Source organism: Carlito syrichta, unplaced genomic scaffold, assembly GCF_000164805.1.
Source record: "Carlito syrichta isolate Samal-C Ts95f unplaced genomic scaffold, Tarsius_syrichta-2.0.1 Scaffold290367, whole genome shotgun sequence".
In the NCBI taxonomy this organism is placed as follows: Eukaryota; Metazoa; Chordata; class Mammalia; order Primates; family Tarsiidae; genus Carlito; species Carlito syrichta.
In genome coordinates this window covers 1-26,962 of record NW_007234463.1, presented here as the reverse complement: position 1 = coordinate 26,962, position 26,962 = coordinate 1, and the positions used below count along the sequence as shown (strand labels likewise).

Below are 26,962 nucleotides of genomic sequence, written 5' to 3'. Positions count from 1 at the left end.
TTTACAGTAAGTTTTATGCACTGAGTTGAAGCTCTCAATTTCTAAGATCCAAATTAGATACAATTTAGCAATGTTAACTTAGTATTTGTTCAGACTTGCTTCCATATTATTTTTCCTACAATTGTAGGTGTGTAGGTGCACAGAAGTCAACATATTATGCTCTGAATATCACCTTTGGATGGGAGGCACCCATAACTACACAGTAGCTCTTCCTGCCTTGCTGAGGGAAGAAGACTCCTGATGATCCCCCCCACCCCAACCCAGATCACATAAAACGCAACACACGGGTTCATTTTACTATTTGTTCAGAAGTTTTCCAGCCCTTCCACCCCAGATTAAAGGCATAACACCACTGAAGGGAATCAAAGGATAAAAGCAGGAAGGGAAAAAAGGCAAACGAAAGTAACACGAATAGCTGGAGTTATAAAGCTCACTGCAGACAGGAAGGTCATACTTACTTGGAGTGGGTGGAGAGGATAATTGAGCCAGACTTCTCGCAGGTCCTGGAAAATGGAGTGATGCCTTTAATGCTCAAGGGAGTCGTTTAACGCGCTCTAGAGTACTAAATAAAATGTCATTATTTGAAATACTGAACTATTTCAGATGCTGACTCCATTTATTGCAAATTCAATAGTGCTAGCAAACTAATTTTTTAAAAAGTGTATTCACCACTCAAACTACCGGTAGTAGTGACTCTAATTAGCCTATTAAGCAGGAGAGGAAAAGTACCACCCCCAGCCCTAGAAGTCAAAGACACCTTTTTAAAACAAAGTTACACATTTGCTTAACCTAATACACTGCATTAAGCTGCTTGTTTAATCAGATTTTTTTGCTGATCATTCCCCAGAAGTGTGCATCAGCTGTGCCTTTTGCAATTAAAACTCCTTTCAAATGTCCTTTATCTTAGGCACTAATTCATTATCATATAAGCTGTTTTAAGATGGAGCAGAAAACAATCCACAGCTTCCTCATACACTCTCACATTTATGAGACAATGCTTTTACTGTGGGTCACTACAAATGCTGACTTGAACTACTGCTATGAATGAATTTTATGAAAAATTCTTGTACATTATTTAACCCACTAAGTTAAACCTAGAGGCAGTTATAATTAGGCTTTCTCAGGTTAAAGTTTTTCTCCTGCAGTTTCAGACTCTAGGGAGCCTCTGACTGAATCTGCTTGCTGGCCTTGATCTTAAGTTTCTGAAGTAAATAACAACAACAAAAAAAAAATTAAAGAGGAAACTATTTTTTTTAATGGGGGGGTAGTATAGGAAAATTCAGTATTACTTGTGACACACAGGGTGATAAAGTAAAATGAGCTACACAATATTTTTGTACAACTTATATCTTAATAAAGTATACTTAGGGTTTTATTTAAATTTTTTTTCTTAAAGCGCTTAGACATCAAACTGTTCTTTTGAGGCATTTTAAAGGACTTCTCAATTTAGACCCTTTCCCTTGAAATCTCTGTAGAGTGGATTAAATGAATGCTACTACCTTCTTACAACTTGCAATGCCACTTTCTCTCAATGCTTTTCCCCTCTTCCTACACCCTCAGTGGACATGTACTAATCTTCAGCCCCTTGCCTCACCTGTTCATTACCATCTCCTCTGAGAACCCACCATTCTCATTGCTTTAACAACTACCTCAGTTTGAATTATTTGTTCATTTCTGCTGCAGCACTGACCTTTTACCTAAGTCCCCAGTTCTGAACTCCAAAAGCCATATGGGCATCTATTACCTCAGACATACACAACATGACCGAAGGATAACTTTTCACTTTTCACCTTAAACTAGGGCATCTGTTGTTAGGGAAGACTGCAGGCTCAAGAGTCAGCCTGCCTGGGTCTAATCCTGATTCCATACTGACAGTTCTCTCAACCTCTCCAAGTGTCCATTTCTTCAAGCATAAGACTGATAATGAAAGGACCTACCCAAGGTGTTCTCTGATGCCTCAATGAGCAATGCACTCAAAGCATTAAACCCAGTGCTGGCCCAGCAACAATGATAAACAACTAGCTCTTCCAAGCAACCTCAATCTCCAAATTTAAAAATTCTCAGGGGCATCTTGACTCATTTTTCCTCTTTCTCCTTTGTGTTTTACAACCCCAAAACACTGATTTCTCCTCTGATGTCTGTTGTTACTTATTTTGGTGTAACAGTATAACTCCCTATGACTAGACTTTTGTAACTGGGTCCCTTTCCTTTAATCTACACTGCACACTGAGTTAAGGTTCTACTGCACCTTGGTGTCAGAGAAAATGTACAGAAAAGAACATTCTGAAATTCCAGTACTGCCACTTATTAGCTGAAGGACCTTAGGCAAGGTCTCTACCTTCAGTTGGCTCTTCTAGATAACAGTCACTGACTGAACAAGTTATTGGTTCATGCAAGATATTTTTATTGCATACCTACTATGTATCAGGCTATTAAGATGAATAAAGATACTATCCCTGTCTTCCAAGGAGCCTAGTAGGGAAGAATGAAGGTAAGTAAGTATAATTTAATATATTGTGATAAGTCCCATAATAACAATGTGCATATGCGTGTGTGTGCACATGTGAAAACTCTGCCTGGGGGTGTCAGATAAAGCTTCAAAGAGGAGGTTACACTTCAGATGTGTCCTGAAGAATATGAAGAATTCGGTAATTCAACAGAGGGTGAGAATCAAAAGCAGGGCACCATAAATACACAAATAATATGTCTCAAAAGTACATAGGCACAAAAGATGACTACTGGTAAATGGCACAAAGAAAAAATGAAAAAAACAGGTGGGAGTCAGATTATGAAAACTATTAAATGCTACGTAGTATTGTATACAGATGCTAGTAGGCAGTAATCAAAAATTTTAAGAAAGAAAGGCCATAACTAAATCTGTGCATTAAAAAACAGACAACATTAGACAGTGTAGTATGAATGATGGGCTGGAGCAGTAGGGAATGGCAGCCAGTTGGATGGTTCAGGTGAGAGATGGGGAAAACACAAAAGAAAGCAGTAGGATGGCCAAGGGTGAGCAAATTCAAGAGTATTAGGGTCTGCACTGATAGGATTTTGCAACTAAACATATAAGAGGAGAAGAAAGCTTAGGAACAACAACAACGAAAAAAGAGCCTAAGGTTTCTGTTTTAGAAGATAAAAATAAAGAAGCATAAACATGTTTAGGAGCTAAATATGATGGGTTCAATATTAAACATGTTAAAATGCCGTGTCATGTGAAGTTGTCCAGAGGTAATTTGAAAAGATGCTTCTTCCAGGCAGGTGCAGTAGCTCACACCGGTTTTCCCATTACTTTGGGAGGCTGAGACAGGAAGATCGCTTGAGGCCAGGAGTTTGAGATCAGCCTGAGCAACAAAGTTAAGACCCCATTTCCACAAAAAATAGAAAAATTAGCTGGGTGTGATGGTGCATGCTTGAGGTCCCAGCAACTCGAAAGGCTAAGACAGGAGAATCGCTTGAGTCTAGGAGGTTGAGGCCACAGTGAGCCAGGATCCCACCATTGCATTCCTGCCTGGGTAACAGAATGGGACCCTGTCTCAAAAAAGCAAAGACAAAAAGAGAAAAGATGCTTCTTCCCATTTCTAGAGTTCCAGAGAAAGGCCTGAGTGTGAGACACTGGGACAGATGAATAAAGATAAAAAAGGGTAGGGGATAGGAAAAATAACATACTAATACTACTTCATCTTTCTGTGAGGGCCATTGGGATGGTCAAAGTGAAATAATAGATCTAAATGTACTGGGTAAAGCATGAAGGGTTACACAAAGACCAAAATAGAGAACCAATAAAAACTGCCTGGGGCTGAAAGAATAAAACTCAGTTGAGGGTGAAAAAGAAAAAGCAGGCTTGCTTTTTACAGGGTTGGGAGGACAGACACAGATAAAGACAGCAGCAAAGTTAACAGAAAACAATGTTCCCTCCAAGGTCTTGCAAGAGTTGTAAAATGCCATAATGACCCTCTGACCTGCTTTGCTGTGTCTTATCCCCTGATAACAATCACAGGGGACACTCAATCGCTAAACTGCCCTTGCCTCATGATAGTACCCAACCCCAAATTAATCCCTTGCTTCTCCTAATCCAGTTGCAGACAAGGCAACCAACCAAGAGCCCTCCTCATCATTCAGCATCAGCCCAGGCCTCCCAAAGGACGTCTCTTCCCTGCCTCACCCAGCACAGTCAATCTGACTTTGTAGCCTACAGGTTTGTCCCTGGTTGTCTTAGGCTGATCAGGCTTTCATGATACCATTTCTCAAAAAAAAAAAAAAAAAATTACAAAGGTTCACTACTGTCTGTTACATACCATTAATAGATGGAAACCAATATGGAGATGTCAAGTGAGTTAGAACGTCCAAGTCTGTGTACTTGAAAACGCTGAAGTGGAAAGCCTTGTTCAGTTTCATAAAAGACACACTAAAATGAACTTTGAATGTCAACCATCCCATTTGTAAGACAGTGTACAGACTCTGCTTTTTCATTCAGTCATTTATTCACTTCCCTCTTTAACAAATAAGGTATGCATTAAATGTACTACATACCAGCACTACACTAGGTACTGGGAATATAAGATAAGCTTGCTAAGTACACAACTGGGAGAGAATCAGTTTAAAGAGAAAAAAGTATCTCAACACAAACTGATGCAATTAAGAACACAAGGTGTAAAACTGCATGTAATTCAGAAAAACAGGAACACAATGACTGGGGGGTGCAAGTAAGATGGAAGAAGGGGCAAAGGTGGGGGGTGAAGGGGAGTTTAAAGGGTGAGGAGGGACACAGAGGCAAGACTGGAGGGAGGAAACAGAGAAAAGAGGTTGCTGAAATGGCCAACAAAAGATGAAGGCCGGAACAAAGTTAATTTAGGATATGAGAAAAAGTCATAAAACACACACACATCAAGATACACATTTGTGTATGTGTACAGGTTAGAATGGGGAAGTGGAACACTTGTAGATAATTTTCTCATCAAGAGGAAATTCACATATACAAAAATCATCACACAGCTCTAGAAAGACAAACCAGAAAATTAATTTCTCAAATATGAATATCACCCAGGTCATATTTTTCAAAACAGTTGATTCTTTTTTTTTCAAATACCCAAAGTAATACAATAATAACATCTGACAGCCATTTAAGCTGAAGGTTTCACAGAGACTTAAAACACTGGCTTCCTGTGTTCTTTATTGCTCCACGAGGGCTATTTCATTCAATTATAATGACATTTCAATTTGGAATACAGAGTTCCCTCTCCCTTTAAATGTTAAATTGACTTGTTTTGGTACAAGAAGCATCCAGTATGCTCTATTACCTGCAGGATTAAAAAGGTATCTTGGGCAATATTAATAGTTTAATACTTTAGTAACAACAGAAACTATTTTAGAATCTATCGTTTTTTTCCTCAAACTGTAATTTGCTTCAAAAAAAATCTCCATACTCTTTATTCATAGCCCTATCAGAAGCTCCCTATGAACTGACTTTCTAAAATAAACATACATTTATCTAGTCTATATAATTTACAGTCAAAAACAAATCATAGACAGAAAAGTCAAAAGGCTATTGCTTCAACTAAGCCCGCATGAGGTAAGTACCGAATGATTATAAAATATAAAATCTAATTAACTTCAAGATATATCAAAATGAAGCAAAATCCTATTACATCTGTGGTCATATTTAATTTACAAGGACCATAAGGAAAGATGGGACTCAGGTGAAAGAAAAACGCCTAGTGTAAATGTCCACAGAACTTACCCATCTGCACAAGTTGAATAAGCTATTTTTGATGAACTTGAAATGTACCATCTATGACAGACTTGGGTATTTTGTTTTCCCCACATTCTCTTCAAATTACAAAGAACCGACTGAAAGAAAATCTTCTGTAATGACATATAACTGAAAAATCAAATGATTCAAGATAAATACCGGATCATTAAAGAGTAAGCGTCCAAATAACTGCTTGGCTTCCTCCAGGCTTCCCTCCAAGTAAACAGCTCCTAGATAAAAGGAAGAGAATACCAAAAGAAGTGTGCATTAATATTCAAAGAAAATTACATATCTCTATAAAAAGCAAAGAGGCAAGCCAAAAACCACTCACAGGAGAAAAAATCAACACATTCAGAAGCAATTGTTTTAAAGATAACATTTTCCTTCTTTTAGCTATGCTTTGTATTACAAATTAGACCGAAATATGAAATTAAATTTACTAAAATCTAAATCTAATATTGTAAGCAAAAGAAGTCAGATATGAACTATCATGAAGGGTAAGGCTATAAATCTTACTACAGAAACAATGCACAAATACTTGATGTTACTAAAGAAAATGTTACATTTTATTTTCTGTATTTATAGTTTATGTTTCAGAACAAATATATAAAGGCATCTAAGGAAAAAAAAACCTGAAAGACAAAACATGAGTCTAGAGCAACGAAGCCTTCTGCAAATAAAAACCAGGGTAACCTTTACCTTTAAGTTAAAATAATTAAGTGCTGTGCACACATTTGGCATTAATCATAAAAATAAGTACTATAGAAACATTTTAAATGGGTATCAAATAACTCTGGAACAGGGGCAGTCATATTTTCATGAAATCAAATTTTTACACTTGTCTTTAGAAAAGCTACTTTGTCATGTAAAATGTTAAGATACTCAGTTTCTAGGGTTTTTGACAACTAAATACATTTATCACTTATCAGTAGTTGTAGTAACAATGACAGTAACAGTAAAAGTGGTGGTAGTTGTGGTCTGGGAGCTACTTATGCCATTTAAAGTTGAAGCTCTCACAGAAGTTTAAAACACTGGCTTCCTGTGTTCTTTATTGCTCCATGAGGGCTATTTCATGCTAAGCATTACCATACAAAGCATTTCCACATTTTTATCTTCACTTTCATGGGGCGCCTCACTAGGTGGTATGAGAAAAGACTTAAAGGATGTAGGCTCATATTAGTTGATTTGGGGGAGAGCTTAAGGAAGTCGAATTTTACTCTGGGTTGGCTGCCGCTGGAATCGGATATTAAGATCCTTATAAAAACTCTGTGAGGTAAGTGATACTATCTCCATTTCACAGATGGAGAAACAGAAGGTCAAAGAAATTAGATAGCCTGCCAAAGACACAGATCTAAGTAATGATGGCACAGGGAACCAAATCATGTCTGCCTGGCTCTGGAGGCAAGGGTAACTCCAACTAACAAAAATATGATGTGTACAAAGCACAGTAATTCCATGTGACAAGCTCTGAAAGTAGATATATTTGTGAAAGACTCAGCTGTGAAAAGACAGTGGATAATTATTAAACATTCTTTTGCTACTATCATCAGCATTAAACTATAATAGGAAGCTTTTATACTCATTTTCAAAGGAAGGGGGCAAAAATGATAAGTACAAAGGCCTTTGAAAAATAAAATGTACTTGATCATTTACCTAAAAAAATCAAACTGTCAATCTACTGTAACATTTCATTGTAAAGTATACTTGCAATCATCAGCTAATTAACTCTTCAACTCTCCTGTACAAACAGCTAATTGTATTCAGGTTACAGACAAAAAGAAGGCGAGGAAGTAAAGAGCCTGAGTGAAACGCAAAGTGTCTACATCAGTCTTACTTCAAGTGAATAAATAATAGTTATATAGACTTGAGCCCTGAGATTTTTTAAATGTGGTGCTTTCAAGATTTTTAAATCAGAAAAAATGGCAAGTAGTTTAAAATGTAGTCAAAAACAACACTGGAGCCTCTCTAGCAACTTTATTTCTGTTTATTTATATATATGACCCTGAATCAAATCTGGATAGTAATCATCTCCATATTAATTCACTTCACTGCAATTCATTAAATATTTACCAAGCATCTACATGACAGCAGGCACCAAAAATGCATAAAAGAGAAAGCACGTTCACTGTTCTGGAGGAACTAAAACAGCTTTGATACAAGGTAGTAGTGTTGCACTTAGTGAGCACAAGTGCTTCGAGAACCATCCCACATTTCCACACTGAATTTCATGTGCTCTCCAGACCACTGAGACATACAAGAAAGTAGATTATGAAAAGAGAAATTACCTATTAATGCTTCAAAACAATTAGCCATTGCGTGGCGAAGGTCCGATTCTCTACAAAGGTCAGGCCCATGAGCATACAACATAAATCTATCCAGTTCAAGTTTCTACAAAATTCAAAATGATAAAAAGTAAGACAGTTTGTCAAAATCTTAACTATAATAACTCAGTGTCTCCTGAGGGAGAGTGGGTGATGGTTACAAATTCACTGGCCTCATGTTAGTGTATCAAGAGAGTTTAGCCTACCATCCATTAGGAGTCCTGTATATATGGCTCAGTTTTGACTAACTGGATTCCTTCCAAAAAAAACTTTCATAAATTCCCATAGTTCAAGTAGGGGTCAGAATTGATCAGATCTGAGGTTTCCAATTCCAAGTTTAGACCCAATAGTAGCCCCGGCTGGAATAGGACTTTGCTACAAAACCATGGCCCCTGGGTTCACCCAATATGTCTAGGGAGACACAAACCTAACCCAGTTTCTGAAAGTCAATTTTACGTCTTTGGTTATAGAGTGATGTGGTACTGATGATGTCTGTGCCATACAAAACAGATTTTTATGTGACAGAGTAAATAGGGACCCTCAGAAGATGTCAACATGCCTTATAATTCTGAATTTCTTTTAATTTGGTGAGGATTTGGGGGGTATATCTTTGTACACAGGTCTCTTACTGAGACCTTCTGAGCAACAAATTGGAAGATTCTAAGGGCTCTGAGAATAACACTTGTTAGTAAACTGTGTTTCCTTTTTTGATTTGGCCTCAGAAGACTTTATAGTCGAATTTGTGGCCCAGTTCTAGGTATAGAACTTATGAACATAATAGTGTATAATAAGTTTACCTTTGGCTTTATTCTACTGTCTTACCCATATTTTTCCTTAGAGCTCTACAGCTGCTTATTTCTTATAATATGGCATTATAACATACATATCAATTCCAATCCTTCCAAAACTAGACACAACGTGAATATTTTTTATAAAACACCTGGGATTGAATAAATGGAAATCATAATTCTTTGAATAAAAAGAAAGATACAGACATAACATAAATATGCAATAAATCTGTTTCCGTTACCATGTAATTCAATTCAATAAATACTTACTAAGCAATAACATGCCACATGATATGGAACAAATCACAAGTCAATGAACAACCTAGGACAATGAGTCTCATCAGTCCTCAGATAATAGACACTCAGATTTTGTGTATCTTAATATGTATGTTAAATATCCAAATTCATTTATATTGGAAAAAGACAAAGATAATAAAAACAAGTCATATATGCTATTGTATTTTATACTGTTAGAAATCCATGAGTATAAAATATACTCAAATGAGAGTTTTGACTACCATACATGCAATAGCAGAAAACAGCTCTTTTTAAAAATTGATCCCAAAGTGCAAGAGTTTATACTAGAATATGTAAATTTCATGTTTCACAACTTCACTGGGAAAATCAAATTGTTTGCTATCTCTGGAGCCCTGCTTGAGAGCAGACTGCAAACCATATTTTATCTTATAAACAACTACTGTATTCTGGAGTGCTGTGAATTTTCTGACTTCTTCTATTCCCTATTCTATATCCTTATTTTTCCATAAGGACATCAGTGGAACTTTTAAAAAGGAGGGGTCATGGCAAGGTGGCCAACGCCTGTGATTCCAGCAATTTGGGAGATCGAGGTAGGACTGCTTGAGCCCAGGAGTTCAAGATCAGCTTGGGCAACAAAATGAGACCCCATGTCTACAAAAAAAAAATCTTAGCCAGGAGTGGTGGCACACACCTGTAGTCCCAGCTACTTGGGAAACGGAGGTAGGAGAATCACTTTGAGACCAAGAGGTCAATGCTATAGTGAGCTATGATCATTCCACTGTACTCTAGCCTGGCCTACAAAGTGAGACTGTCTCAAATTATTAAAAAAAAAAAAAAGGTGATGGGGTGTTCTACTGTGTATGTGCTAAATTGCTCATTAGCCTATAGAGCTGATCTTAAACTTTCATTAGAGTTTCACAAAGTCAACAACTCTCCATCAAGTCCTTTCACTTCCAAAATGGTAAAGGACCATTGGTCTACACAGAGGAAAAGTAGGACTGTCACAGCCTTCTGGGAGCCAGTGGGTCTTGAGTACAATGAGAATGATGAGGCATGGGTTTGGTGGAGGAAGATCACGAAGAAATCCCTGAAGGGAGTAACTAGTCACCTCTGTGATTACGCATGGTTTTATATAGCACCCAATGTGTTATGTGATAGCTTCTGTTTCTTGCTATGACAATTTCCCATACTTTGTAAATATCCTCCCTACAAGTGTTTGAAAATAGTTATGCAATTCTTTTACATCCTAAGCTAAGAGAGTAACAATATGCTTACTAATATGTACTTCCAATGGCATTTTGACAATTAAACCAACTAAACACTAAAGCAGCTTTACAGTTTTAAGATTTCATTCATTATGAGACTGTTAAAACCAAGTTAGCTTACCTTATTGTCCACAGTTTTTTATTTATATTCTCAGATAACCCCAAAGCTGGCTCAAAGCCTACCACTGTAACTATAATGATGACGGTATTACATAAAACAAAAACAATGCATTCTTACTAACACATGGGATAAAATCAACCACATTTTGAGTATGATTAATGCCTGGGCTAGATCAAATTAGAAACAAGTCATGAAACTAGAATGGGTTTTATCTAGTCTGTTCTACCACATTCCAATCTTTATACTAAGATGAAGAAAAAACAGGAATTATTTAAGGCAAAATTCAAGGAAAACTCACAAAAGCATTTTTCAGTAGATCCTCAGTTTTCGAGGATTCAACAGCCACAGTTTAAACTACTATTAAAGAAACCCAAGGTTTATAAAAATTTAAGAGTTTATCATAAGAACAAGGGTAGCAGCAATAAAAATAATTCATGCCTAAAAAATTATTAACATATTTGCATGATCACTATGATCAAGTATTGTGCCAAGCACTTTGTAAGCAGAATCATTAAACCTCACAATCTCATAATTTTCACAACCAGGCTATGTAGCAGGTGCTAATGTCATTTCCATTTTACAGATGAGACAGCAAAGGCTTGAAGAAGAGAATAGCAAGTTGTCAATTTGCCTATGGTCACCCCATTTGTATGAGGAGGAGTGTGGACTGGAACCCTAATGAGTCAGTGCAAGTGTCCAAGTTCTTATCTGCTACAATCAAGATATCATATGGAGATGGAAACATCAAATCAGATCATGTCAGTAAAGGCCTAGCATGCATCTGAATCAAGAAAAGATTCTCAGTCACTCAGCTAAGTCAGTGAGGCTAGCTGGACAGCCTAAACCCTAAATCTTAATTAAGAGGATCTGTGATCTGGGTGATTCTCAACAGTCTATAAAGTACCCCTTGTGGATGTAAATGATCTGAAATATTCTGATCAAAGCTATCATTCTGCTTGGTAATGTAAATTAAAAACAAATGTACTACAGAAATATTACACAAAGGGAAAATACAGAATATTTCATTTCTTTTGCTTTGCTCCCATGTCTCTTTTCCCTAAATGTTTAACTCTGTTCATGTACATCTGTCAAATTTTTCTTCATCTGTTCTCAAGTTACCTCACTGTGGAGTTCATTAGCTGCTGGTGAAACTCACAACGGTAACAGAACTAATAAGACTGAATCCTTAAAGCCCAAACAAAAAATACTTCCTGGTCTATAAAATATTACACCCCTAATATATCCTAAAGAGTTACTTATTCAAATACAAAATTATGCAAGGACTAAAGAAAAGGATATCAGACTTAACTACAAATGCTGCAGATGTTTTATATACCTTTGCTAGCATGGCAAGGTGCTGATTCTGAACAATGGCAGTCCGATAGGTTGCTAATCCTCCTTCTTCCAGACTAGGAAACAAATAGTACAAATGGACACTACAAAAAAAAAAGAAGCACATAAATACATATGAATCACAACATTCTGTCTGTGCCCCTGAATCATAGAAACAGGCCTGGCACACAATATCTGTATAATAGACACCAGCTGAACTGAACTAAATGATTTGACTAAGTCTCTAAAAGTTAAATGGTATGTACAGTAAATCCAAATGTGCTAAAATCCAAAGAGCACCTTTCACTCATATTTTTACATTTATTTCTATTAAAAGATTTCTCTAACATCTGATGACAACCAAGAGCTGAATAATCTGTCACACACTGCTAAGAGCAATTACATCTGATACTCCAAAACTGGGACTGGAAATAAACACTTTTTCTTGGGTTGAGTTATGAGGCGATCCTGGAAGAGATCCTGGGAAGCCCTGGACAGGGGTACAGGAGTGGCATACGCTTCACAAGGACAGGAACAGAACTGAGAACGGCACTTATGGCTGGCTCTGCTATAAGGATGAACCTAGAAAAGTGGATCAGAAAAGTGTGGGAACTAGGCGGAGGTCACACAGAAAACCAGTCTAAACCACAACAACCGATGATCTCTTCCACACCACGGAACATTTTGTGAGAGCCACTGCTGAGCAGGGCACCTAAGTGTATTGAGTTTTAGGGGCTTAGAGAGTAGTCCCTTTTCCTCATTTTGCCCTTCATGTGGAAAAAAAAAATGACCCAGAGAGAATAAAAATAGCTCAAGAGCATTCCAAGAGAAGTATGTGTTGTCTCTCTTTAAAACGGATATTATGTGAGTATGGAGAAACAAAACACATCTTCCTACCCCATCTCCAAATTAAGGACCCTAAAACACTTCTGGAGAGAAAACACACACACACACACACACACACACACACACACACACACACATCTAGTCATTAAAATTACTTGTAAGCTTTACTTCCCTTGAGATCACAAAGAGGGAGAAAGAGATCAAAGACAAATCCTAGAAGATGAAATGACATTTTAAAATATCATCCCTTTCTTTACAAATTGAATATAAGCTCTGAAGCATCTAGACCAAGACAAGCTGATCTCTTGTGGCTGTAAGCAACTTTAACATATACTTGACAGGACAGGGACACCAGCCTTTCATCTGTAATCTCGCTCATTACAGCATCAGTGAGTGCAAGTTGTCAGGGCAAGAGCCACAGACATATGATTTTTGAGCTCTACAAAAGAGATAAAATACAGTGTTTCAATGCCTTATTTGGCTAATTACAAAGAAAGTAATGTAATAACTATGTTGCCTATAAAATGTAATTATGGAGAACTGTAAAAAAGCCTAATTACCTGGTCAGAAATTCAACAACAGCATCACCCAGGAACTCCAACCGTTCGTTGTGATTAATCCTACAGCGAGAATTTAAAAGATTACTTAAAATGGCATACTTACACTCCTTCCCCCAAGAAAAGAACACTTGAGGGTAGCTCCTTTAGTCATCAAAACACCTTACCTATTCTTCATAATTAAGAGCACCAATCACCTCTTGGCTCAAAGTATCTGGGGCCTGCCTAATGGGTAAAAGGGGGGATGCATTTCTTCATACAATGTGGTTCAGGTTTTCTACCTGGGGAATTCCTTCCCCTGGGAACCAGACTTAAAGCATCCATAGACGCTAAGGCTATATTGCAGTAACAATTGTGAATATTTCCACATGATTATTAGGTAGACAACAGAAAGTAGAATACATTCTAGTGAGAGTTAGAGTGACCACTGAAAAATCTGTGCTGATACAACATTGTGAAGAGTTTCTCATCACCCCAACTTTAAACTCAACCCAGCATCTAAACTCCTTCAAAACAGGCCTAAGCTTCCTTTTCAGTCTTACAATCTGCTGCTCTCCTCTCCTATCTACATGTTGGGATCCTGCTCCCAAACTGCCTGGTACTCTCTGAAAGAGGCATCCCCTAAAACACTCTGTGCCTCTCTTCAGGCCAAGATCTCTGCCACCCTAAAGCTTTCCACTGTCTCCCCAGTATTGAGCCACACTGAAAATCTACTCATCCCTCAAGGCCTAGAGAAAATGTTATCTTCTTAATGAAGGCCTGCCCAATGCCCTCATCAAAATTAATGCTTCCCCCTCAGCGCACACTTTATTATAAGGAGGGGCAGACCAAAAAGGGAGCAGGTTTTAGGGGAGAAGCAGGAGGGGCATATTAGGTCTTAATGTTGAAATGCCCACGAAACATCCAAATTTAGAGATCTAGTAGAGGGCTGGATGTATTAACCTACTACTCACGGGCAAGGACAAAGGTGGTGATACATCTTTAAGAGATAGTAATGTTTAGATGGGGTTTCGGGTTATGAATCAGATGACACAACTTGGGGAAAGACACCCAGAGAAAAGGAGTCTCAGGATTGTGCCTTGGGGAGTGTCATGGTTGAGCAGTCATGCAGAAGGGAAGCCAGCAAAGGAGAACTGGCCCTGGAAACAGGAGGAAAAGGAGGCCAGTGTGTTACTCTCTAGCTAAAAAAAAAAATGGTCAGCCACACCCAATGTTGCTTAGATTCAAGTTAGATGAGAGCAGACCACTGATTCAGTCCCTGACAGGCAATCTATGAAGTGGAGAAGACAAAACTGATTCTGACAAGAGTAGAATGGAGAAAAGTAAGTTATCTGGAATTGGACAGTAGCCCTCTCCTTACCTACAGTTTCTCTTTCCACAGTTTCAGTCACATGGAAAATTCCAGAAATAAACAATCCCTAAGTTTAAAATCGCAAACCCATCTTTGTAGTGTGATGAAATCTCATGCTGCCCCACCCTGTCCCACCTGAGGTCACCCCTTTTCCAGTATCTCCACATTGTCACTTAGTAGCCATGTGTGTTATGAGATCAACTATCACAGTACTGCCATGTTCAAGTCACTCTTATTTTACTTCATAATGACCACAAAGCACAAGAGTCATGATGCGGGCATATTGTTATAACTGTTCTATTTTAGTACCGTTTTTAATCTCTTACTGTGCCTAATTTATATGTCAAACTTTATCACAGGGTATGTACATAGTATGTGTAGGGTTCAGCACTATCTTTGGCTTTGGGCCTCCACTGGGTTCTTAGAATTCCCCATGGATAAGGGAGGACTACTGTATATGAAAATAACGTGTCTATACAAAGAGAGGAAAACCAAAAAGATGGGGACAGCATGGAGGATCCACAGAGCCTCTGGGGCCTTAGCAAAAATAGAAAGGGGCAGACCTGGACCTGAGCTGAAGCTGGCCTCACTGACTCCAGGGGCTTCCTTAAATTTCTCTGATACCAACAAACATCTACTCAAAAAATTCAGCAGCTGACTGTCAAGTCTAAACCTGCCTGGCTTTCAAGGTCGTTCTTTATCTAGGCTCATCGTACCCACCCCTTTATTGTACTTACAACAGCAACTTTCAACTCCAAGTTGACCACCCACCACACTGTACACCATAATCACACTATTCCCTCTCCCTTCCCATAATTCTCCCAAATCCCACTCATTTTAGTCAACTGAGACGCCCACGCTAGGTACTGGAGCTCCCAGAGGTGCTGGCTAACTCCCACCACCCCCATTCCCACAAGAATTCAACATTTATCACTAAATTTACAACAAAATTAGATTGTATTTTGTTGTAAATTAGATTGTATTTTGTTCTGTTTCAAGTGTGCAAGTCTAGTTTCCATATTTAAAGCCTCCCTGTAGTTTCAGTACACAGTAGAAAATTTAAAATATTTATAAATTAAATTACTCGTGGCTACCAAGTCATTTACTTTGGAATGTAAGTAAAATTCTGTCATTTCACTTATTAATAAGTAAGTTTATTCTTCTACTCCACTATTTCTCCATATTTTGGAATTTTAAAATTAAAAAAGTAGTAGGAAAAATTGGAAAGTTATGAGCAACAAAGTGATCTGAACCTTCAGTTCCATTTATGGCCTTTAGTCTATGTGAAAAGGTATTCTGGAAAGCAATTACAGATTGAGCATCCTTAATCCAAAAATCAACAAAATACTCCAAAATCTGAAACTTTTTGAGTACTAACATGACACCACAGTGAAAAATTCTACACCTGACCTCATAAGGCAGGTCATAGCCAAAACTTTATACACAAAAGTATTAAAAATATTATATAAAATTACCTTCAGGTTATGTGTATATATGAAATATAAATGACTTACATTTAGACTTGGGTAGTATGCCCAAGACAGTTCATTATGTACCCATAATTATTCCAAAATCCAAAAAAATCTGAACTCTAAAACACAGTTGAGTATTCCTATCACAAGCATTTTGAATAGGGATACTCAACTGTGATAGCTAATATGGGAAATGAAAGAGAGAGAAAAAGATAACACATTCAATTTATGGCTATACTGACAAATTTATTATCTCACAGTTTACTTTTATTTTTTTATTTTTATTTTTTGAGTTGGAGTCTTACTCTGTCACCCAGACTGGAGTGCAGTGGCCGCTCCCAGCCACCGCAGCCTTGACCTGCTGGGCTCCGGCGATACTTCCACTTCAGTCTTCCAAGTAGCTGGAACTACAGGCACACGCTACCACGCCCGGCTAATTTTTTTGATTTATTGTAGAGATGAGGTTTCTCCAACTTACCCAGGCGGATCTTGAACCCGCGGGCTCAGGCAATTCACTCACCTCGGCCTCCCAAAGCACGAGATTACAGGCTGAGCCACCGAGCCCAGCTTCACAGTTTACTTTTTTAAAAAAAAAAAAAAAGCAGTAGGCCCTAAAACAAACTTATTTTTGTCAAATATATATATTTTATTTATTTATTTATGTATTTATTTATGTTCTTTTTATTACTTTTATTGGTAGTGAGAGTTGGGCTATACACTCTCAAATTTCTTCTCACCTTTTTTTATTATAAAGATGTGGGGTACAATTCAGAGTTAGGCATATAAACGTTGATTACGCAGGTATCCTTGTTGATGAAGTGTGCTCCCCCCCAGCAGTTTCCCTCAACTGCCAATCCCACCGCCCTTCCCTGACAGTTTCCCACTACTGCCAATCCCTTTCTTAGAGTATTATAATTAATTGTTCAAGGTCCGCTTGTGAGTGAGAACATATGGTACTCTGTTTTTTGTTTCTGTGATAGATGACTGAGCATGATGAACTCTAAATCCATCCAAGTTGCTGGAAGTCCATGTTTGTCCTTTATGGCTGCGTAATATTCCATTGTTATATGATATTTTAAAGGACTTTTTTGTTGTTGTTACTCCACTAGCTAAGAGTGGCTAAAAAGTTCTAGCTAAGAGTGGCTAAAAAGTTCCACAGTGGAGTATACATTAAAAAAAAAAAAAAATCAGGCTAGGTACAGTGGCTCACATCTGTAATCCCAACACTTTGGGAGGCCAAGGTCAGAGGACTGCTTGAGCCCAGGTGTCTGAGACCAGCCCGGGCAACATACCAAGTCCTCGTCTCTATAAAAAAATTTTAAAATTAGCCAGGCATGGTGGAGTGTGCCTCTCGTCCCAGATACTCAGGAGGCAGAGGCAGAGGGATCATCTAAGCACAAGAAGTTGATGCTGCAGGAGTGAACTGTGATTGTGCTACTGTACTCCAGGCAAGCAACAGAGTGAAACCCTGACTGAAAAAATAATAAAATATTTTTGGTCAGGCACTCATGTTTGTAACCCTAGCACTTCAGGAGGCTGAGGTGGAAGGATCACTTGAGGCCAGGAATTTGAGACCAGCCTGGGCAACATGGCAAGACCTTAGCTCTATAACAAAAAATAATAATTAATCAGGTGTGGTGGCACACACCTGTAGTCCCAGCTACTCAGGAGGCTGAAGTGAGAGGCTCACTTGAGTCCAACAATTTGAAATTATATATATTACGTCACTGCACCCCAGCCTGGGCAACATAGCAAGACCCTGTCTCTAAAAAATAAAACATTAAAAAAATATATAAGTTTTGGAAGCTACTCAATACTGAGGTTTTGCTTTCTGTCAAATACACCAGAACTCGAAAAGCATCTACCATCATTCCAGGAGAAAGCACCAAGGAATAGAGGCATGATTTAATGGTAAGATGATGTTAACTCCCAAGTCCTTTCACAATTTCAAGAAACCTACTAAGCTGCTATCCTGAGAAGGACCAGAACTAAGAAACAAATGGTTAGTTTTTAAAAAAGAAGGAAGTTAATGTTACTCTATTCTTTTTCATGAGCCAGTAAGATAAAAATACATTTTATGTGGCAGGAGTTTATTTTCTTCCTAACAGTTCAAAGTACTACACAGGAAAACCTACTCAACATGGAAAGCAAGAGACCTGGCAGGGGGCTGGGGACAAAGCATATTTAGATTGTCTTATGCTTTATTAAAGAATAACAAGACATTTAGTCAAAAAGTAATAGCTTCTTTAAGTCGTATACTATTTTAAATGAAGTCATACTGGCATAAGTTTTACTTTAATTTCTTTTATAAACTTTCATGGAGACAAGAACTATGTCTAGGAATTTAATAACCACAAAGTTAGACTATTATTCAGTTTGTTGAAATACAAGGTCACAGTTCTAACCAGGTTTATTCAATAGTAAGTCTGCTATTCATTAAGTAATTTGCCCATATCCAGCATACGTTTTTCTGTACCTGCATTATGACTAAACTTTAGCAATAAGTCACAAACAAAAATGGGGATTAAATACCACTTTAGTTTATTATTACACTAGGCAATTCCTAATCCAATGGTTTATCCGGAGAAATGAACAGAGTGAGTTACTAGTCCTCACAGCAGTAGCAAATCTTTTGTTCCTTCTTCCATTGTTTAAACACCCCCTTTATAAACACCCCCTTTATAAATACTAGCAGGCTCCAAGCTGAAATGTTTACAGAGCAGTAAACATCCCATTTGTTTTTAAGAATCAAACCAACAGAGGCATTATGAAATCCAGATTAACTGTAACATTTATACAGCACATTTTGTCTGAGGAATTCAATGCCTTTTATAAAATACAACAATCTCCCTGTACCAGTGTTGTAAGGTGCCATTTACTCCATGGAAAGCCATCTTGGAATGGACCAATTGCAAGGGTAACTGGGAGAGAGAGGGTATGGATAGTCTTTTCTCACTTTTGTACCCCAAGCCTCAAGCAGTGACTGGCAGAGTAGAGTAAGAGGGGGCCTTGGAGGTCAGTGGAAACTTCTACCCAACTCAAGATTCCTTGAGCTCATTGCATTTGGCCTGATTATGTGCAGGGAGGAAAGTCCACAGACCCAAGAGATCTCAAACCCACTGGACTCATAGATCCCAGGTGAACCATCTCTGGAATTTAACTTAAAGCATTTAGGTTGGCAAATCCACTCTGGGGAACTTACATATATTCAATGCATGTTATTGTATTTTTTTTATTTTTGTTTTGAGTCAGAATCTTACTCCATTGCAGACTGGAGTGCAGTGGCACACTCACAGCCACCCCCGCGTTGACCTGCTGGGCTCAGGCGATTCTTCCACCTCAGCCTTCCAAGTAGCCAGAACTACAAGCACACGCTACCATGTCCATCTAATTTTTTGATTTATTGTAGAGATGAGGTCTTGCCAAGTTGCCCAGGCTGGTCTCGAACCCCTGAGCTCAGGCAATCCTCTCGTCTTGGTCTCCCAAAGTGCTGGGATTACAGGTTTGAGCCACTGAGCTTGACCTGTTATTGTATTTTTAACGCAAAATACTTATGAATAACTGATTGAAAATATGCTTTGCAACTACTACTCCTTAAATACACAGACATTAATAATTGTCCATATATGCCTCTCTGTTGGTCCAATAGATTTTTATACATTATATGTAGCAATGACTCACCAATCAAAACAAATGAACAAACAAACTAAAAAGCCAAGGTTGCTTGGTTTTCTCATTCTTCCATTACAACTTTTCTGGCAATTCCTTCCCAAAGGTCTTACTGCTAATATGTGAATTACCTGAATGTCAGCAAATGCCAAATCCTTGAGAGATTCTTTTTGTGGTAACAGTTCACTGCAATTTGCATTAGTTAAATATAACTATACAACTGAGATTAGGTGGTTAAACAGGGACACTCTTAAAAATTATGAGTGGCATATTTGCTTGAGATAATGCCATTAAAAAAGTCAATTATTTTGTAGTTTTGATAGGCAGACAGGCTATCAACAGTTATTTATTAATTTTAAGACTTCATGCCATTCTGTAAATCCTAGCTGATCTCAAATGAGATTAAGTAAGATAATATCCAGTCATTTAAACCTCTGCTGACCATAACCCTTCTTGAAGTCCTCGTTGCTCTATTTTTATCTAGTCAACAAGCATTTAAGTATAACCAGGTATAAAAGTAATGTGATGAAGGCATTCTTTCCTTTGATACTTATTTACTAAGTACCTGTTCTGTAGAAGGCACTAGTTACAAAGGAAAGGGGAAAAACAGAAGAGTTGGGCCATAAATCTTCAAAATCCTTACAGTCTAGTAAAGAAAAATAGCCTCATAGCACAATTATAATGCAGAGGAGAACAAAAATATATACCATAAAACAAATACCAGCAGGATTTGAGCAGAACGTCAAGGTTATACAGCATTGCAGGGATAGTTGTAAATGAGATCAGCGGCAGGGGAAGGGAGAGGGTATACTTGACAACCCAGTAAGTACCTCAGTCTTAGGGACTATTAGTCCCTATAAGAAGCTTCTTAATTAAGCACAGCTTCCGGTACTGTGCACAGCCTGAGGGATGCCAGCTAGCAGAAGCCAAACAGCAGCAGACCCTGGAGGCCAAGGTTAGGAGGCTCTTTCTAAACAGACGCTTGGGGTCAACTGTGCATCAGCAAAAAGATCATATTCACAGCAAGAGGCTCTCAACTTAAGCAGCAAAGGCCAGAACAAGAGAGATTATTTGTTTCTTCTCTGTCAATGGTTCCATTTTCAAAATGGCAAATTCAGACATAATATAGTTTCTCAGATATCATTCCTTCTCTACCGAAAGAAAGTCATGTTTTTAGAAATCATGAGGTCCGAGCAATGTTATCAATAGACAATTTACACACTAACAACTGTGGGGCAAGAGGGGATAGATGAAGCAAAGTTGATTTAAACCCAGGTTTTCATTACTGAAAAGCACATATCTATGGTGTGTGTAGCCTTATTAGAATGGCTGAGAGGTAGGCAGAATTCCACTTATTAAAATACAGAGACTCTACAATGTAGTCAGGTAAAATGAAACCATGGTCACAATATTCCTGAGGGTGTGACTAAAGGCTCTTTTAATTAGTTCTTTTCTGTCTTAGACTCATGGAACACCATAGTGAGGCATATGATCATCTTCAAACAAGAACTTTAAAGCTCCATCCTGTCTTTCTTTTTATCTCTTGATTGAATAAATTTGGTTTATGATAACCTCAAAAGAGAGCAACTCAAGGCAAGCTAATTTTAAAAGAAAGGTGATATATGAAGAAAACAGTAGAAAAGGAAACTGTGCCAGCCATGTCTGGCAATTCTCTTAGTTGTGAAGGCTGGTTAGCAGCTGAGGTGTTTGCCTCAACTCCCTGTCACTTCTAACCCTGCTCTCCCCGCCGCTAAACCATCTAAGTCTGGAGACTCCAGAGTGACAACATAGCTATTCAAGTTTTCAACTCCTCATTTTAAAAAGAAAGCCACCCTCAAACAATCTCCTCTACCAGCTTTCAAAATATAACCTGCTATACTTCACACACAAAGATAATTCTCCTGAAAGCAATATCAGAGCCCCATCAAACCATTAAGCATTTGTTCACATTCAATTTTTAAAGGGCCTTAATGAGTTCATGTAGACCTAGCCCAATTTATTCCCAGATTCTTCAGGGGATCAAGGCTACACAGAAGTGAAAATATTAATATATGAAGGTATCTTATAAAATCAGGAAATAAAGTAAGAAAAGTTAACCTGTAGAACTTTCCAACTCTTTATGAGGCCAGAATAATGAAACCGGACAAATATCAAGGGAAAGGAAAACTACAAACCAATATCTCTCATGCATCTAGACACAACAATCCTCAGCAAAATACCACCAAAGGAATTCAGCAGCACATAGAAATGGTTATACATTGTGATCAAAGGGAATTTATTCCAGGAAGATAAGGTTGGTTTAACATCCAAAATCAATTACTATAACAAACTTCAAGAGTAGAAAAAAGAAAAAAAAAACCCACACGATTATGTCAATAGCTGCAGAGAAAAAGTATGTCAAAAAATTCAACACTTTTTTAGGATTAAAAATACTCAGCAAACCTGGAATACAAGAGAACTTCTTTACTTCAATAAAGGGAACCTATGAAAAAAACACTAGCAAACATCATTCTCAACTGTGAAAAACTTAGTGCTTTCCCACTAAGATCGGAAAGACAAAGAACTATTCTCAATACTTCTATGTAATACTGTACTGAAGACTCTAGCCAGGGCAATCTAGTTAAGAAAATATTAAATGGTACCCAAATTAGAAAAGAGGTAAAACTATTCCTACTTGCAGGTAATATAATCTCATATATATGAAAATCCTAAGGAATCCACTAAAAAACTATTCGAGTTAGATTAATAAATAAGATCATCACAGTTGGAGGATACAAGGTCAATATACAAAAATCAGTTGTATTTCCTTTTTTTTTTTTCTAAGTCAAGGTCTCACTCTATTTCCCAGGCTGGAGTGCAGTGGCATGATCACGGCTCACTGCAGCCCTGACCTCTTGATACTTCCGCCTGAGCCTCCCCAGTAGCTGATAGTAACAGTTAATAACGTGTTGGCAAAGAATATGTTCCAAAAAATTGGAACTCTGATATATTGCTGCTGGGAATACAAAATGGTGCAGCCACTTTGGAAAACAGTCTAGCAGTTCCTAAAAAGCCTAAGTAGAGTTACCATGTGACTCAACAATCTTACTCCTAGATATATACCCAAGAGAAATCAAAATTTATTTCCACACAAATATTCATACCAACATTTCAATAGCCCCAAAGTAGAAACACTCAAATGCCCATCAACTGATGAAAGGATAAACAAAATGTGGTATACTCATATCATGGAATATTATTTGTCAATAAAAAGAAATGAAGTATTGATACATACTGTGCCATTCACAAATCTTGAAAACAATATGCTAAGAAGTCAGTCACAAAAGATCACATTTGATACATATGATACCTTTCATATAAAATGCTCAGAACAGGCAAATCCATTGAGGTTCAAAGTTAACTGGTGATTGCCTAGGACTGGGCAGGCTAAGAGAAAATGCGGAGTAACTCCTAACAGGCACAGGGTTTCTCTTTGGGGTGATGAAAATGTTCTAAAATTAGATAGTGGCCATGGATGCACAATTTTGTGAACATAGTAAAAACCACTAAATTGTACACTTTAAATGGGTAAATTGCATGGTAAGTGAATTCTACTTCAATAAAGCTGTTTTAAAAAAATCTACTTTATTTACCTTGAGGGAGTTGGGTCATCTTGGCCAAGGCGTGACATAATATTTATTAAGGTGTTAATTCCTATTTAAAACAAAAAACAAATATATAAGTAAGTACCATAGGAAGTATTCTAGAATATCATATGACATGTAGAAAGAAAATGATCTCATCTCAATTTGACTATAAAACGTCTAACACCTACACATTTAAAGGTTTAATAAACAATTATTTAAAACACTTGATAGGAGAAAGAAACTTTTCTGAAAAGTTCAACCACTCTTTTTATAATGCTCTGCTCAAAGTGAATGTTATTTTATATGAGTCAGTAAGCACTAGGATATGAAGAGGGTGAAAGAGTTATCCACAGATCCATGGGGTGGAGATTTAATTTACAATAGAGAACACAGGCTAATATAGGACAGTAGAATCTTATAGTCATCCAAACGTACCTTTTTTCCTCATGTGCATGTGATGAACTTTTCTGTCTCCATATTTGGGCTGCCGAATTCCACAGTTGGATAAAGAATTCCTGGCATGATCAGGATTCATTCCAAAATTTAAATGATGACTTGGATGAGTCATGGCCAGCTACAATTTCAATGAAATAAACTCAGCATAGAAGCAGTATCCTTATATCATCCCCAATGAAACAGAAAAAGAGCTGTCTATTCAGTCAAATTTTAAGTCCTTATCTTTTCATCTTATCTCCTCCAGTATCAAATTTCCAGAGATCTGGCCAAGCCCTCTTGTGAAAACAAACCTAAAAATCCACATCTTTCAGAGGAGAGTGAGAATACTCAGCACTTGGAAAGGAGTGCCATAAAGAAGGAAAAGCTGAAAGAGGGTGCTCAGGTTTGACAGGCAAATTTTAGCTTTAGCCAATTTCTTTAGGGACAGCGTCAAATAAATGTGAGAGAAAGGACTGGAAAGTGACAGAGGCAACCAGAGTAATGGAGAGTTATGTTTCTAAAAATCCTTGTCACTTCACAGGATAAAGAACCCAATGTACCATTAGTAACCTGCAAGATGAATTGCTCCTATCTTGTTATTATGTGAGTTTACAGGAGAGTAATTCTTACCTGTAACAGACAACGATCTTGGAAAGTATATCCTATCAACTTGTCCAAATGCATTAGGCATTGGTGGTAGCGGATATGATGGGTCAAAACAGGCAGCATCATTGCATGCTAGGAAAAACAAATACTTCAGTATGTTTAACTCTATAAAAACTTATAAAAATGCTTCATGTATTTTACAACAAACAAGAATCATTTTCACATCCCAAATTCCATCTCTCAAAGTACTGAAAATATAGTTTACTGACTATGTGGCATTCTGGAAAACTCTCTGTGAGGGACAGTATAGTTGTTAAGGGTATGTAATCTCAGGAAACCAGAGTGCCTAGGTGCAAATCCTCTTCGGCCACTCATTCACTGTGTGACCTGGGGAAAGTTATTTCACCTCTCTGCCTTAGTTTTCTCATCTGCAAAATGGGGGCAATAAATGCAGCTACTTCTAAGAATAGTTAAAGAATTAAAAGAGTAAATACAAAAATCTGCCTAGAATAAGGCCCACTAGCCCTCATTCAAACAGGAATAGCCCTGGTTCCATCAGTATTTAGCAAGAGAGCTTTAAGTAAGTCAATGCATTTCTGTTCCTCTTTGTCTACCTTTAATTATAAAGGAACGGATTAGGACTCATTCATTTTGAAATTTTTTTAGGATCAAGATACCTTTAAGAATCAAAGGAAAATGACTCTTTCCCTAAAAAATGCCCACATACACAAACATGCAAAAGTTGTACATAATTTTAATGGGTTCACAAACCCTTAAAGCCCATAACTATCCTTTAAGTAAGAATGTCTCAAATGGATACTCTCCAAATGCCTCTCTAGGCTTAACATTTAATGATCTAACATTCCAAAGACAACTTTTATAAACCACTGGTATAGTCAAGGCACCTGAGGACATGAAACTTATATTTTTGTTTCAATCACTTTTCATTTAGCTATAGATTCCTTACTGGGAGATGATTTCATAGAAGGCATATCTTTTTCTTCATATTAATAATGCTTCCCTAGAACTCAAGAGAACGAAGTCATTCTTATTCATTAGAACCTGGAGGATGGACCCAGCCCACAGAATGATTGACATATGCTTTATATCATTTCAGTCTTTGAAGTATTTTAAGCTAGCATTGTTTAAAAATACATGCAAGTAGATTTGCTTGAAACTACAGCAATCAGTTATATTGTTAACTTATAAAAAAAGATAAGTTCTACCAAATATGGTCCCAAATCAGCAGAGAGTCTTTCCTGCAAGGTAAATTCAATAAATACATATTAAGCATCTCCGTGTTTAAGGTCTTACAATATGTGTGAAAGATAGAAAAGATGAAGACGCATTTTGCCATTGAGGGCTTACTAGAGATGTACCATTAGGATTTGAATTACTGGCATTTTGTCCATTTTGTTTTTTTAAAATAAATCAATATGCAAACTAAGTGTACAAAGTATAATATAGTTTTCCAGCCATTTAAACTGCAAGAAGCTCAAGGTAGTCAATGCTAAAACTCAAGGTGGATGAGACATGAAGACTATGCAGTGCAACTACCATTCTAAAGCATGAACTCAATCTGGTGAACTGTTTGTTTTTTAATACATCCTGTAAGAAATGAATTGCTAGTTGTAAGAAAATAACACCCTCTTTAAAGTTTGCTGATAATGAGAAAACTACTGTTAACTTTAAGCCCTCATCTGTCCCTTTGGAGGTTTATTCCTTTGATACCAGTTCTATGTGGAAACATACAAAATACATTTAATGGCACGATCCCAACATCTTCTCTTACTTAAGCAAAGCCTTATTCCCTTCAACCTTTTCTCATATAAAACAGCTTTGAGACCCTTAACCACTTCCTCTAAATTTGCTCCAAATAGAGCCAATTTCTCTTTCCAAATAAGTCTGTTTCTCTGAGTACCATAGAAAGATACAGATGACCACGTCTACCTTGAATCCCAGACAACCAAGTTTCGATGTTATCTACAAGACTGTTATAATTTCTATTTTAGCGCCTTAAAGTATCAATCTTTACAATGTTGAAATATAATCACAGAACATCTTAATGTTTTCCTCCTAATTCATGCCTGGAAACTGCTTTCATTTAAAAAAAAAAATCTTCTTGGGAAGATTGTGAAAAAATGGCAGTATGTAATTATAAACTCTCCCATAAAGATAGAGCAACTAAACTAAGCAAAACGAAAGTTTAGTATCTACCTAAAAACTAAATGATAAAGTGCTCTCATAAAGCCCTAAATAAGAATGGATGGAGAAAAAGAGCTTTTGTGTGAGAAGAGAAAGAGTAACAGGACTTCTCATGTCCCTGAGAAAGGAAGGAACTCAAAATTAGCAACATGTATTCACTGAAATGTGACCAAAATTAAAGAAGACGGTGACGTGGAGGGAAGGAAAAAGTAAGGAGGGGGAAAAACCGCACAAATGAAGAAAAACCAAAAGAAGAATATAGGTCTTACACAGACCCCTGGGAGATCAGACATGAGAAAACAGATTCTGGAACACAGACATGAAGAGTCCCCAGAATGACTGGCTACATGCACAACCC

At 37.4% G+C, this 26,962-nt stretch overlaps 1 protein-coding gene across 2 annotated transcripts; it reads right to left on the bottom strand.

Moving 5' to 3' along the window:
- Nucleotides 1-480: 480 nt before the first annotated feature.
- On the bottom strand, nucleotides 481-24,693 carry LOC103256592 (ribonuclease 3-like). 2 transcript variants are annotated; one of them, XM_021710585.1, is made up of 9 exons: nucleotides 24,424-24,693; nucleotides 23,794-23,932; nucleotides 23,365-23,425; nucleotides 13,244-13,303; nucleotides 11,842-11,941; nucleotides 8,038-8,140; nucleotides 5,912-5,982; nucleotides 2,415-2,472; nucleotides 481-503 (listed from the first exon to the last, which is right to left on the bottom strand). In XM_021710585.1, exons 1-8 carry the CDS (start codon nucleotides 24,523-24,525, stop codon nucleotides 2,425-2,427), a joined length of 684 nt encoding a protein of 227 aa, XP_021566260.1. In that variant the 5' UTR covers nucleotides 24,526-24,693; the 3' UTR covers nucleotides 481-503; nucleotides 2,415-2,424. The 2 variants fall into 2 exon arrangements, with proteins under 2 accessions (XP_021566260.1, XP_021566259.1); XM_021710584.1 differs by lacking the exons at nucleotides 481-503; nucleotides 2,415-2,472 and having other exon boundaries at nucleotides 5,611-5,982.
- Between the last annotated feature and the right edge of the window lie 2,269 nt (nucleotides 24,694-26,962).